The sequence below is a fragment of the Pteropus alecto genome, unplaced genomic scaffold (genome assembly GCF_000325575.1).
Source record: "Pteropus alecto unplaced genomic scaffold, ASM32557v1 scaffold3, whole genome shotgun sequence".
NCBI classification, from domain to species: domain Eukaryota; kingdom Metazoa; phylum Chordata; class Mammalia; order Chiroptera; family Pteropodidae; genus Pteropus; species Pteropus alecto.
In genome coordinates, this window is record NW_006442484.1 from 48,818,010 (window position 1) to 48,834,129 (window position 16,120).

Here is a 16,120-nt window from a genome sequence, read left to right on the forward strand (position 1 = left end):
AAAATCAAAAAAACAATTAACTGAACAAGTAGGAGAAGTATGTTAAGATACATAATAATAGGCTTTATGAGAGCCACTAAGGCTTGATTTCTGAGAAAACTCTTCTAAAAAGGCCGTAAACGATTTAATTTTACTGATATAATTACAAATATGTTAAATAATTACCATGAAATAACATACCATTTTAAGCTACAAGACAAATTTAATCACTTTATTTGTTAGTTTAGGTATGTACATATATCAAAGGTGCCTAGATGACCAACATTTCTGTTGAATTCCTACATGTACTGAAAGAAGGAAATAGGGTAGAAAACTACCTACCCTCATCCTATCTCCACCCAAATCTCACTGTACCAACCTGTACTTCTTCTGCTAAATGCCTACCCTTGGCCCAGTCAGTTGGTTTGCCACTAAGGACTTATTTCTCTGGTTCCTATCAAGCTCAGCCGAGCTGCAGCTACCCAAGCAGAAACCATCTGGCTCTGTGCTAAATCAATGTCTCTCTGACCCTACTCTACACCATTCTCAGTGCTTTGTTGACACTAAAACACAAGCCATGTAATAATATGCAGTCTCCTTACTCTCTGGTGTCTGCTTTACAATTTTCTAATTTGGGGGCAACTCATACTGCTTTTATGCTATTTAATATTTTATGAATAAAACTGAAAGCTATCTACTGAAATTGTATAATGAAGCAAATTAATTTTGAATCAGGAAGCTTTCTTATTGCTGCAATTCATGCTGTGTTATCATCTGTTCTCAAAACGGATATCATGAAATAGCAAATTCTTTAGAATTAAAAGAGGTGAATGTTAAATGAACAAAAGTTTGTATATTTCAATTCAAGAAGAAGATTTCCTGTGAGCAAACTGAATCTTGCTCTAATAATATAAAACACTGAGAGTCCAAAATTCTGGCTGGCATAAGCCAAGGAATAAGAGTGAAAAGACCAGGCTTCCAATCTAAGGGTGTAGAGAAAAGTGCTCCTTCTATAATATGCATTAAAAAGGAAGACATGACATGCATTTTACACAATTAGACTATATTTTATTTAAAAAAAGAGAGAGAGAAAGAAAAAAGAAAAAAAAAAGACTAGAAGGGCCAAGATTCAAGAGAAGGCAGAACCACAGAGAGGTAAGCAGACACTGCAGCCACCCCCTCCCTGCGAGCATCTGCTGACTCGGGGCTGCCACTGAGAGATAGAGACCAGCAGAGCTCAGGCAGTCTTACAAGGCTAGAGAGACAGAATGGGATTAGTTTTTTGTAATAAGTATATGTATATATATCTTTGACGAGATACATATCCAGAATACATTAAAAAACCCCTAGAAATGAATAGGACAAGTTAATTTTAAAAATGGGCAAAACTTGAATAGCTACTTAAGAAAATTTCAAATGGCCGATAATCTATAAAATGGTGTTCAACTTTATTAGTGATCAAGAAAATGCAAATTAAAACTGCAATGCAATACCTTTACACATTGACCAGAATGGCTAAAATGAAAAAGATGATCAATTAGAGTGCTAGTGAGGATAGGAGCCACGGGAACTCTCATGCATGGCTGAAAGGGGCGTAAACTAAAATAACCACTTGGAAAACTGTTTGGCAGTATCTACTAAAGCTAAATATACACACAACCTACAACCCAGTGATTCTACTTCTAGGTACATACTCAATAGAAATACATATATGTACATACATACATACAGACAGACATATATGTGTATAGTCACCAAAAGATATGTACAAGATATTCATAGGAACACTAATTATACATCTAAATTGCCACTGAATAAAAAGGATGTCAAATATACTGTGGTATACTCATGTAGCGGAAAACTATACAGCAAGAAGAATGAATGACTATTAACTAAAGGCAATAATATGAATGGATCTAACAAAATAATTTTGAAAGATAAGCTAGATATAAAAGAGTTCATAATATATAATTATAAAATTAAAAATAGGTAAAACTAACTTATGGAATGACAAATCACAAAGTGGCTGCCATGAGGCAGTGGATGGGAGGGGTGGCAGTATCTGGGAGAGGAAACAAGGACATCTGGGGTAGTGGTAATTCTTGTTCTGCGTGCTAGCTACATGGATGTGTTGTTCTCTTTATGAAAATTTATACAGCTGTACACTTCTGAGGTATGCACTGAATGTGTGATACATGTCAATAACTAACATAAAGTATCACTATTAAAAGTAAAAACTAAAATTTCTTTAAAATATCAACATCAAGAAAGCTCCTGTAAACTAGGTTATAGATATTATGAATGGTATTTCAGGTATCATTGAAATAAATATTTGCCAATGAAATATCTTCATTTCTATGAAGTTTTCCAAAAGTTAATCTTAGCATTGTAAATGTTTTAATTCACTTCAGACTGCAACAGTAATAGGTGATCATGTATATTAACTGTCGCTTTTAAACAATTACACTCTAAAATAAATAAAAAATCAAATTATTATTTCCCTCATTGTAAACCAAGCCAGCAATATACTTGTTAGAAAAGAGCATGATCGATTATAAAGAGTTTCGATACCTGAGGCAGAGCTCTGACTGCTGGTAGATGAAGAATCACTCTCTTCGCTGGAAGATTCCGAACTGCTGCCACTGCTGTCCGAATCAGAGGCAGAGGAGTCAGACTCTGAAGAGGAGGACACGGAAGAGGAAGAAGATGGGGAGGATTTATTTGGTTCAACATCTGGTTTCTGTGCCACAATGACCTTTGGTGTATTTTTGAGATGCTCACGTAATTCATCCCTAAATCAAAAATATAATGTTAGATTTTGCTTTGAAGGCAACTGTGAGATAATTTTGTAAGTTGAAAAGAAAAGTCTGACAATAATCCTTACGTTAAACCTCCAAGACCTATAGAAGTAAAAAAGTTGATGGCAAACCGAGTGTTTCTGGGATTATCTCGGGGTAACAACCCTTCGAAGAATGGCTGTAGGGTTCTAAAAAAGAAAAAAAATGAATGAAAGAGAATGAATGGCTTAAAGATAAAAAAAGCAAAGTTCTTATAAAGTTATTTTTCAGATTTTCTATGTATTAAGTCAATAAAATACAACCAAGTAAATGATTTATATAATTTATTAGGTTAGGCTACCTGCTATCTAAATGAAATGGGTAGGGTCATCATAATTTATTAAACTTGATTTCTATAATTATACAACAGAAGTTAAAAAAAAAGTTTTATATACATCTCATACACACTCAAAGGATGTATATGTAAACAATATATATGAACATATTTATCTACGTACATATGCATATATATGGCATATGAATATATATACAGGAAAGTAAAAAATACTCCAGAGGAGGGAGGAAAAGCAGTTAACAAAAATGAGAAATCATGAACAAAGACTGCATAAAATTATTTCTAGGGAGGGGAAAGAACAAAAAGCATTCACTAGATAATGTGGTTTTGGACATGTGGTTTTTAGTGTCATGAAAAATTGTTCCATAGAAAAAGGTAACAAATAAGAAGAATGATCGAGTTTGCAGGATAAAATGAAATAGAGGTAAGGAGGCATAAATGAGCCAGTCCTGCTTAACAAGCTGGACAATGTTGGTGTGGCTGAAGTGCTACTTACTGGAGAGAGCTCATTAAAGTTGAAAGAAACCCATTAAGTATATAAAGCCATGGGAAGTGGATGGAATAGAACAGACAGGGCATGTAGAACCTAAGACAGACTTTTGGTGATCACTGGAGAGAGGCAAGCTGAGGAAAAGACAGAGACTGAGAAGAGTAAGGCAGAGTGAGAAGAAAGTGAGAAGCCACAGTGAGCAATCGGTCAACTGCATAAGTGAGGCCAAGAAGTCAAAGAGCATGAGGACTGAGAAAGACTACTTGATTTGGCAGGCAGTCACCAAGACATTTGAAAGGATGATTTCAGTAGTGTGAATGGAATAGAAGCCAATGTGAGTGGCAACGGGAGATGTGAATAAATAGGAAATAAGAAAGCTGGAATAGAGATTACACAACAGTCCTAGAACAAGACCCTAGTTCAGTGTAATAATTTGAACAATTACATTACATATATCTGTATATATTCAAAACTGTCCATTGATAATAAAAAGCTAATTATCATTCTAAGGTTCAAAATTAAGGTAAAAATGAAGATAAAACTGGAGAAGTCCAATGAGCATGCAAAAGTAATTTTCTGTGTTTTAACTAAATTAAAAGAGGCATCAATTCTGTGTTTTCTCTACTAAACTAAAAACCATCATCAAAAACTGCATGTTTTCCTGGGCCACGGAACATGGGATTCATTGTAGTAACTAACGAAGAAAGTCCTAGGGGCTTAACTCTTGTTTTTACAACTAAGGGTGGGCATGTCATTATGGTGAAAGAAAACATCTGAGGACAGTAAGAATAAAGAGTGCTTAATGATAAACTTACTCATCCTTTAATCTTGCATTAAGTTTAGGAAGACCCATGTATTCACATAGTTCTTGGAAAAATATTTTAACAAAAATTCTACTGGAGGACGTAGTGGTTTCTTCACTCAGCTTTATACATTCAAGAACCTGAAAATAAAAATGAAAAAAGACAATTTAATTTTGTTCAAAAGACAAACTGACCATTATTTATAATTCTAAGTTGAAATTATGACTTAGTTTCATCTTCAATCAGAATTATCTATGAATATTTTCCCTGTTCTGATATGTATTATTTCTTGGCAAAATTTAAGACTAGTTCTCTCTGCGCTGATTTTCAAAATGTTAAGATGCTACAGAAATAAGAGTGCATTCTCTTTCTTGAGTAATGTGCTTTTTATAGCAGAAATACAGTCTGTCTTGAGTATATAATGCTAAAGTAAAGATTACTAGTTCCTAAACTTCACTCATCAAAATGTGGGTGTATGCGGGTTTGGGGCAAAATGCCACTTAGAATATTAGGCTATAGTTCTGTATAGCACATATAATATACAGTAAGGGTAGAGACAGAAAGAATATAGCTTGTTCTGAATACTAAGATTGAGGCTTTAAAAGTGAAACTCATGGAGACATGTTTTAGGGCAAATAAAAATAAAAGTAACCTCCAGTTGTTGAGTTAAATGTTCCAGGAGCCCATTTGCTTCAATTGTTTAAAACTTTAATTTCGTTTTCTCAGAGAGAGGAAAACAGAAGTAAAAAAATATGATCTGGCTCCTAGGTTAGCTTACAAAATGCCTATTATTGTGGCTGGACATACTTAGTACTTAAAATATTACAAAAATCTAGCCAATGTTATAGGCTCAATGATGTTGCTTCATTCTATCATTAAGTTATGGTATTCTACAATGTGATCCTCTTCTTTCTTTCCTCCTAAATGCAATTTCTTTCTTTCTTTTTAAATATCCCTTCAGCAACTTTACTTCTCTTATAACCTATCACTTTTTATTTTGTATTACTGCTATGAGCATATCTTACCTCTTCTCAAACAGTAAGCTTCTGGAAAGCAGGGACCATATATAATTCACCTTGGATCCCCTGTATCTCTCTCAGTGACTCAGTATATAGTTGGTGGCTAAATAAATGATTGTTGAATGAACAGTAGTTTTACAATAAATGCCAGCTTAATGAATGCATTTCCAATTCCAATCCAGTGCACATCTCCTCATCGAGAATATCTTTCCTTGTTCTAAGTATGACTACAAGAATTCCTCCCCATCACTTACCCGAATTCTGCTAAAAAGAACACATCCTGCTAGGACAATCATTTCTCTCATGTCCTAACTAGAGGAAGCACTGACAGTTAGTCTCTCAGAAAACAAACAGCAACTCAGAGATGCATGAGCACCAAACAATTGGTGTATATTAATATGAGTGTGCACAGGTGTTTGTAAACAAAAGAGAAAAATCTATATTATTTTTCCTGAAAATACTCATAGCCATCAGTATTAAAAAGTACTTTGATGTTTGGACTTTTAGTATTATCCAGAATGGTATTTTTTAAACTCACATGTTATTTACCTAGCTTTTGATCCCATGTTACATGAATATAACCTCAAAAATAGTCATTATAGTAAAAGTCATTATAGTAAAAACATTTCATTTTAAAGTACATTTCCTACATAGGAAAAGTATGGTCACATTACCTTAATACAAATTTGAGAATAACAGGAGATTAGAAAGGAAGTATAAACACTGACCCCATCTACTTACACTCCATGGAAGTGAATCAGTGTACAGAAGGTGAGCAAACATCTTAGCAACATTTCTCAATTTGTTTGTTTCCAAGCGATGGATGGTATCATATTGTTCTTTGAATATACTTTCAAAGGATTCCATGTATTCTTTCTTTAGCATGCAAAATCGCTAATAAATTTAAAAGATGAATGCCAATACCATTAAAAATTGAATATCAATACCATGATGAGCATATTAAATCCTTCTAAATTTACTGAATCAAAAATTAATAAATATTTTGCATATCATATCAATCTTTTTGTGATATATTATGGGATGCTCAAAAAATAAGTTAATATATATTATCCTTAGCTACCTGGGATTTATATGCTACAATAAAATTATACCGATCATAATTATACAAATTATACAAAATTATATAAATCACAGACACATACATTTGAATACTATACAAATACACTTCTCTGTGGGTCGAGTTTGGATTTTAAAAATTATTTTAGCTCATGCTCTATTTGTGCTGCCTGAACATACGCCTGACTTCAGAAGCTGCATTCAGATTTTGAAAAGATAGCATTTAACTATTCTCTTTGGGAAATTTTAACAAAGCATGTATAATTTCAGAAAGTTCTGGAAAAGTGATATGCAATAGTAAGGGGCTACAAAAATGAAGTGGGAAAGGAAGAAGGAGCAGAGAGTGAGAAACCACTCTGGGGAGAGGAAGAACAATTTTCTTTTAGCAAAGATATGTTATTATATTAGACCAGACCACAAAGCAGAGACATTAATTCGCAATATTTATGTTAAGAATTCCCTTTGTGATTCCAATAAAATCCAACAAGAAAAATGAGGCTGGAACTCACCCCAGCTAATAAGCCAAAAAATTTTTCATATGTCCTTTGTTGGGCACAGCAGTCAAGTATCATGTTGCAGAGTTCTTTCTATTTGAAAAAAAATAACAGTAATGGTTCAAAATACAATGACTCCATGCTGTATGATATTTATCAATACGCTAGAGACAGCTTGAATTTTTAAATAAGGTTTTAAAAACACAAAACTTCCACAATTTTGTAAACTTTAGTTATTAATACAAAATTAAAAACTCAATTTATGCGAAGCCTAATTTTTAAAAGCCTTTGGTCTGGCTGACAGTTTCCATATATTGCTTATGCTAATTAGACTGATTATAAAATTCTAAATTCATATAAGTATGAACCACTTTAAGAAAACCTAGCATATGAAACAGATACATCAAGAAGAGACTGAATATACTGTATTCTAAAATAAATCTATACAGAATTCTTTTAAACACAGATCAATACATCTAACAATTCACTTATACACCTTCCAAAGATTTAAACTCAATTAATATATTTAGTTAGTATGAAAAGGCAGAACATGAAGAATCTTTACAGAAGCATAAATAGGCACAGCTTTCAATGTTAACTTAAATGACCCTCTGATTGATAACACACACACACACACACACACACACAAAAGAACAAGGAAAAAAACCCTCTGTGAGTGAGTTTTCTAGCCTCATGTTATGCATATAGATATGCCTATAGCTGGATCTATACAAATAGATAAAATCCTTCCACAACTGCTAGAATATATTGTCCAATCAGCTATTTATGTGTCTTGAAAACTCCTAAGTGAAAATTCTGTTAAACTAATAAATGCAAGAATAAAACCAGGATCAGGAAATATCATCACCATAAATGATTTATAATTAAAAAATATTATTTGTTAATTCTTAAAATAATCCTAATAAAATATGTGTTGATCGTAGTAGCAATTTCATAGATGAAGGAACTCAGGCAACATGGACAAATCAATGGAGACAAAATGAAAAAGACATAAATTCATTCTTTAACCACTGCTGCAGACTAAGTATCTTTTTCTATAAAATACTTATCGAAAAGTTTAAAATTTTTTTCCAAATATAGTAACTATTTGATTTCTACAAATAAAAAGCCTATAAAATTACCATATACTCTCAGTTCATTTTTACTTTTATTTAATTTACCCTTATATTTTCAATTAAGGATTTTGACATTTTTATCATATTTAATAACACAAGCTGTAACCTAAGTAAATATTGTAAATACTTTTAAAAATTAGGTCAATGTGTATTTACTGAATATCTGTATGTGTAAAGGAGAGGAAGGGGACACTGGAGAAGCACAGAACAGACACTCTAAAACTGTGCTGTCCAGAATGGTAGCCTGTAGTGACATGTAGCTATTTAAACTGAAATTATTTAATATCATATAGTTAAAACTTTAGTTCCTCAGTCACAGTGGCCATATTTTAAGTACTTAAAAGCCATATGTGACTAGTGACTACTGTACTGGACAGAGCAGAATATGAGTATTTCCATCACTGCAGAAAGTTCTATTGAACAGCACTGTTCTAGAAGCTGATAAAACAATCTACTCAAAGGATTTACTTCACAATGCAGGATTATTTTTAGATGTCCTTATACTGCTAGGTTATTATTTTTTTAAGACTAGTCACAAGTTACCTCAATTAAATGTTTATAAATGTATAAGTTCTGAAAAGAAGCACTTTGTCGAGATTTAATATAGTATCAAAACTTAAAATGAGGCTTTTCTGACTTCTACCTATATTAATTTGATATATTAAAATGTATTTTCAGCTTCTCTACCAATGCTGTATTGTACAATAACGTAAGAGGTAATCAGGTTGCAAATAGTATAACATGCTAATATGCTGATAGCATTGCTAATAAAGTCAGCAATACCTACAGAACAAATTACTTTCTTCCCTAGACTAAATGCAATTACAAGAGTTTTTCCCCATGGCTTATAATAATTAAATATTTTAACATTTTAATTAAATATTATAGCAGTTTTAGGACAGTCTTTTGAGTGCATGAAAATAGATGCACTAAACACTTTTGAAATGTTATTGAACAACTATCCTCTGGATTAATATTAATAAAAATTACAATGACTTAATTATATTCCTTAAATAATGTGACAAGATCATACAGCAGCAATTTCAGTTTCAATTATAATTTTAAAGGATAGTTCACTAATTTATTTCCTTCCAATGACATCGAGTGTACCTAGAGCACAAACAGGTACACTATTATTAATATACTAGTAAACAGACTTTAAGAGGAAGAAAATAATTTCTAAGTTTGAAAATAATTTCATAGTATGGAATTTCTTCTCAAAATTCCATACTATGGCATTTCAAGCATAAATCTACATTCTAAAACAAAGGTTGGCAAACTTTTTCTGTAAAAGGCCAGAGAGTAAATATTTTAGGATTTAGAAGCCATAGAGTTGTCTCTGTTGCAACTAGTCAATTCTGCAGCTGGAGGGCAAAAAAGCAACCATACACACCAATGGGCATGGCTGTATTTCAATGAAACTTTATTTACAAAAAAGGGTAGTGGGCCTAGGCCACAATCCCTGTAACAGGTCATGTTTAAAGCTGTAAGACAAAGGACTTACACCTAATATTAACAGTTCAGATAGTCAAGATCTTTTAGAAGAATTAGAAATGAGAAAGCCTATATTAGACACTGGCATCTGTGCTGGGTTAGCACACATAAGGCAGGGTGTGAAAAAAGAAGCCTGAAAAGCCTTGGCTCGGGTTCCAAAGATCTAAAATCTAGATGGGCAGTGAGCAACACACACGAGAACACAACTAGAAAAAAATAATCTATTCAATCTAGTCTTTATTATCCATGGCATAGAACCATAGAGTTCTATGATATTTTGCATAGTGAAGTATACTGAGTTTTAAGATTATGAGTCCGATGAGCTAGGAGGGGGCTAGTATGTATTTTATGGATTGCTAAATCCCTGACACTTTGCAGAGTGCCTAACTTATAGCATACACTGACTATACTTCGTTGAATTAGTTAATGAATGAAAAAAAGATACAGGTTCTTCTACATCTAATTAAAGCAATGTAATAACATAAATGATGATGTTTATAATTTTTACCACAAAAGAATACTTTAGTACATAAAGTAGATAGACCAGGTAATTTACTGAAGAACAAATTTCCTACTGTATTTAAGCCATAATTTGATTTATAGGCAACCACTAAGAAATTTATGTAAAGTGTGGTGATTCAGAGAGACTTCCTTCTTTCTTACATCCCATTCAAGCACTTGATTTAATTCACGGAAATGAGAAGCATATATGAAACACACCAGAACCCCTAAATTTTGAGTTATTTTAAATTTTAGAAAATCCACATTTAAATAATAAATATTATAGTTATTGTTTTAATTCATGAAAATTATTAACTGTCTTAAACATTTTTATAACCAATATATTTCCTAGTAGAAAAAAAGTATTAACTTACTGTTTGGCTTTCAGGAAACTCCATTTTCAGCAATTTGTGAGCGCATTCTTCAAAATCTAAACTGTAAAGATAAAATGGTCACAATAGATTAAAAAACTTGCAGCATAGTTAAATTGTAGTATTCTTTTATATACAAGAATCTTACTTTAATAGTTGTTTTAAATATTTATTATAATTTCATATTATTATACTGTGTATATAAAAAAAATAGCTCTTAACTCTACAAAGAATGAAGTACTTATACATATTATTATATGGATGAACCTTAAATTATGCTAAGTGAAAAGGTCAGACACAAAAGAGCACACATAATATGCCATTTATATAAAATGTCAGAAGAGGCAAATCCAGAGACACAGAAAGTAGACTTAATTTTTATACAGTTAGTTATTTCCACTTCTCTCTGATCGAAGTTAGGAAGAGGTAAAAGATGCTCCAAGAGCCCAGCATGACATCTAGTGCTTAATCACCATTTATTACAAGTTATCTTGATTCATATCCAAACACAGGGCTTCAACATTAAAAAAAAAAAAAAACTAAGTATAAAAATAGCAATTAACCAAACTGACTTACAAGGAAAAAGTTTTGCTTTTTTACAATATTTATATAAATTGCATTTAAAATATCTTCAATGTTTCACCTAAGAGAATTATCAAACAATGTGAACTTGACTCAGGAATAATGCTAATATATCTGTACTTTTTGTAGAATGTGCTAACCTTCATTCTTTTGTTAACAGTAGTATAAAATAATCATCCACTGAAATATAAAGATTACAAATTTAGTTTAATAAGTTCATCTGTATTCCTCAGCTTCTGTTAATTACTGGATTTCATAAGCGCAACAGGGTAATAACTCAGGATGATACAATCTAATAAAATTAAAAAATTATAATAAAATTTTAAAAATTTATTTCAGGAAAAAACTTTATACCAGGTAGTATTAAGTAATATCTAGCATTAAAATATTAAACTATAGTTGATAAACTTCAATAATACAGCAATACCAAAATGTATTTAAAAAGATCTGACATTTTATTTTCTAAAGCATTATTTCTAAAATCTGCCTATTTATCCAGTTAAGATAACACCTGTGGCATGGTACTATATAGGTTATGTAGTTTTTTCCCCACTTAACATTATATCAGATCACTTGTCTACATCAATAACAATTTCCATTAACCTAATTTTCCATAGTGGCATAAATTGGACATTTTGATTATTTGTGTTGAACAATAAAATTGTCTCCTGTTTTTTTCTTTTTGTATTGAAATATTCTGTATATAATTCTCTGCCAATATGTGTGTTTTTTTTTTTAAAGAAATATAATAATGAAAAAAGCAGGTCAAATGGAATGGGCACTGAGCCCTTAAATTCATGTTACCAAAATGCTTGCCATAGTCTATTAATAAGTGTATCTCAGTGAAATAATCATTAGTACTGAGTACTGTTGCTTTAATAAAATTAACCACTTCAGCTATTTTAATGACTGATAATAGCATTTATTCGTCTAGAGTGATATGTCTGATAACTAATACATTTTTTGTTTTATAATCCATTACATGAACCTCCCAACCATATCCTTTAAATACATTTCTATCAAAGTCTTTGTGTTTCTTTCCTAAAATATATATGAGCTTTTAAAGTATACTAACCTTTGTCATATATAAATTTTTTACTAGGCATTTAGAGGCTCAGAACTCTACAAATACCAACACATAAGGCAGAAGCTACTGCTACTACAATTGGTGCCATTATATAATAATGGCTTGTCACTTGTCTCTTAATGCTTTAATTTTTCAAGTCTTTTGTGTGATTCAGAGATCATTAAGGTTAGGTCAATTTTTTAAAAAGTTGCTTTTAAACAATTATTAAAAGAGCTCCACAGTAAGTCTTCAAAGTTAATGTTTACAGCAATATTAAAACAATGAATCTGCTGTTTATTAACTCATTACTGTTGAATTTCTTAAAAAGGACAAATGAAAGGTCAAACTAGGAATAGTTATCCTAACCAAAATTTTTCATCTTCAAGTTTTCATGAAAAAAATCGAATAGTTTTTTCTCTCATGTGAAAGGCAAAGCAATAGGATAAACTAAAAAATTTCTGACCAATATCTGCTGTTTAACATTTCTTTTGGAAGATGAACCTAAGCCAAAAAGTTTTCAGACAGACTGAAAACAAGATGACTCCTCTACTGATGAATCATTATTGCTATTACATCATACTAAATGGAAATATACAAAAACTAGTAACAAAGCAAAAAAAGCCAAACAGGGAAACATTCCTCCTCCAGTATAAAATGTAAACACCGTGCCCACTAAATCAGTAAGTTGATTTACATATAAAATAATAGAATCACTAAGCATTTAACATTTTTATTTATTTTTCTTCAAAACTCGACTCACAGCCTTCAAAGGGAATAGGTTTTGTTTTCATGACATGATAGTTCTTACTTAACATTATCGCAAAGGGTTCTAAAAACTTTCCTAAGCCTAATTTCTATTTCTATCTGCACAACAAATTAATGTCCGAAAGTTAACATAACTGTACTTCGCTACTTAGAACCAGAATTAAAAAACAAATTAGAAAAAATATATACTAAATTTCTATTACAAATTAAAAACTGTACTAGCTCTGTAATATAGAGCTGTTTTCAAGATTTCATTAATGATATCTAACTATAAGAAATATAGCTAAAAAAAAGAAAAAAGAACCATTTAATTATGTTAACACAGACCTTTCAAATTTAAGTAAAGACAATTTGCTATTAAAGCAAAGAACCAGCAATAGGAATCTATCAGCTTGGGTTTGGAATAGAGATAGAGAGGCAGGTAGTTTGAGAATTCCTGAAATGGTATCAATTTTCCTGTCATCAGATTCTACAAATACCTATCTCCTTGCCCATTTGCTATCAAAAATAAGAATCAACTGAACAAATAATCTTACCTTGACTGAATAGCAAGATAAATTGTACGACGAAATGAGACTAGATTAATTTCGGTCTTGTCATGAATAGTCACTTTTTGTCCTGCAATTAAACATAACAAAATTAGGAAATTATAAAAATAAATGTGAAGAACTGAAAATTTCTATGTAATAATTTTCTAAATACATTTAGAATCTATGACTTTAATAATAACGATATTCTTTTCTACAGTGTAAATTAGTATTTGTAGAATTCTAAGTAACTATTTCAAATCTTTTGCCATATCTGAGTATTTAATAAGTTAGTATATATAATATAGCTCAAAGAAGTCCTGAACCAAGCCAGATTTCGTGTCACTTGCTCATTTAGATACTATAAAATGCTGCACTCATGCTGTTGTTTGATAAACCATTATTTCTAGAGTTCCAAACAGTATCTTGATAATTTGGAAGAACTATAACTTATGGGTAGAAATACAGTTTCAGAGAACACTGGATTATCATGACAGGTTAATGGGTCCAATATAAATATGTGTATTTGTCAAAATTTTCTCATATCTAATACATGAAACTTTTCCTTACAAATATTTAATCAGTTTTTTGAACAGTATTTTCACATAAAACAAAGAAATTCTAAAGTAAAATGTAGCACATAGTTAGAAGACGTTTTAAAGGAAGACATTGGAAAAAAATTAAGCTTATTTTTATAAAATATATTATAAAGAGCAATTATACTCTAAGACAGAACTAAAATACATTATGCCCTAAAAGGGAAAGATATACCTTTAATAATTTCAAATATATAAGACAGAACTAACATACATTCTGCCCTAAAAGGGAAAAATATACTTTTAATAATTCTGAATATGTAATACAAGTAAATAGCAACCAGTGTATACATGTTCTGATGTTTGAACTGAAACTCAACCAAAGCACTTAGCTAATTTTTCTGTAAAATATAATGTAATCAAAGTTGAGGAGGAAGAACATCATGCCTGCTCCTGTACAAATATAGCTTTTGGCCTCCCTACTCTATTTTGCCAAAATGAACAGCAAATATCTAGTCATTCTCATCTGTCACATTAATGCCAGGGTTACATAAATTACATATACTCAACATGAATGTACCTTTTTCACAGTTTATAATCAAAGGCATAAAATGTCAAATTAAAATTATGCTGATGTCAAAAATGAATTTCCTTGCTTAATACTTTTAGAGCAAAGATTTTCAACCTTGGCAATACTGACATTTTGGGCTGGATAATACTTTGTTGTCGGGGACAGTTTGGTGACTTGTAAGATGTTAACAGCATTCCTACCCTTCACCCACTAGATCCCAGTAGCAATCCGTCCAATGTCCACAGACTGAGAACTACTGTTTTAGAGAATTACACTGGAATTAATTTAATTTCAGAGTATTTACAGTATTATTTTAAAATAAGCCATACTTTTACCTTCTTCATCTTCTTCTCCCTCTTCCTCTTCTTCCTCCTCCTCTTCACTACTTCCAGCGTCTTGGTCTGTGTTTGAGTCACTATCTCCTTCATCAAGAATTTCTAAAAGAACAAAGTAAGTTTAGGAAAATATTAACAATCAAGTGATACACACACAACTCATTCTGAGAAGATAATTCTCAGTTCACTGAAATCCATAATGGTGTAACAGTCTGTCAACCAACAAGATCACACAGGCCTTGTGTTATTGCCTAGGTGGTCAGGGAGCATTATAATTAACTGGATTAGAGAGAGCCATATGTATCATTCTTCTGCCAGACAGAAAGTGACCATGAAACAAGGAATGAAATGGAGAAAGTAGATGAAAATTTTCCAAAAGAGCAAAAGCAGTGGAAAAATAAACTTGGAATACAAACTAGCATATTAGAGTCAAAATATTCTTAGTTCATCATCAAAAAGAAAGCAGTCTATTACAAAAAGCCAAGGCTCGATATAGAAAACAAGAATTTAGGAGGCTAAGAATTAAGAACATTTTATGAAAGACAAAGAAAAGAGAAGAAACAATTACGTAATTTAGCATTCACTTAAATAAATACCAAAAAAATTTTTAAATACCAATACCAATGAAATTTTTATTAAAACATATATCTATTCAATAGAACATTATAACCAATCCAAAGACTTGCTATATTTAAAACAGAAGCCAAAATTTAAAAGCCTTTAAGAAAATTAGTTAAATGAGCACTTCATTGGATTATTACTTCTTAAAATGCAACTCCCATTCAGAACTGGATGAAAATAGTGATGTAAGTAAGAGACTAAATAAGGATAGTAATCATGTTAATATAATCAAATAATAAAACCTGAAATTATATTTTGTCCAATGGTATGTGCTCCATTAACCTGGCCAACACTTCACTTTTTCATTTCTATTATAACCAAAGAGTTTTACTAAAAAGTTTTGGGGCCAATTCACTTTCAGGAAATTCTAATTTCTTTATCTATACAAAGCAGTACAAATCGGGAGCCACAGACAATATTTAATGTTAGCAGAGAACTTCATGTTATGAAGAATAAATCATTTTAGAAAAACAGAGTTGTCATTCAGCCCTTATCTGACATACAAACCTCCTCAAGAATATTTCTAACACATGTGACTTCACGAAATAATCTGAAGTGTCTAGTTTATTATTACATAACATGGTTTAGACAGACTTTTAAAAGAGGAAACTATTTAGTATT

The 16,120-nt window shown here is 31.3% G+C and overlaps 1 protein-coding gene across 3 annotated transcripts in view; it reads right to left on the bottom strand.

Annotated features, from left to right (window-relative positions):
* The window catches only part of CWC22 (CWC22 spliceosome associated protein homolog), a 49,037-nt gene that overhangs the window by 1,362 nt on the left and 31,555 nt on the right, over window positions 1-16,120 (bottom strand). For all 3 annotated transcript variants that reach the window (XM_015596739.2, XM_006921248.3, XM_025039436.1), the window contains exons 12-19: window positions 14,879-14,980; window positions 13,446-13,527; window positions 10,500-10,560; window positions 7,010-7,087; window positions 6,165-6,317; window positions 4,417-4,544; window positions 2,864-2,965; window positions 2,551-2,771 (exon numbers count right to left, since the gene is read on the bottom strand). In XM_015596739.2, the coding sequence (XP_015452225.1) occupies window positions 2,551-2,771; window positions 2,864-2,965; window positions 4,417-4,544; window positions 6,165-6,317; window positions 7,010-7,087; window positions 10,500-10,560; window positions 13,446-13,527; window positions 14,879-14,980 (927 nt within the window). The remainder of the gene's footprint in view (window positions 1-2,550; window positions 2,772-2,863; window positions 2,966-4,416; window positions 4,545-6,164; window positions 6,318-7,009; window positions 7,088-10,499; window positions 10,561-13,445; window positions 13,528-14,878; window positions 14,981-16,120) is intronic.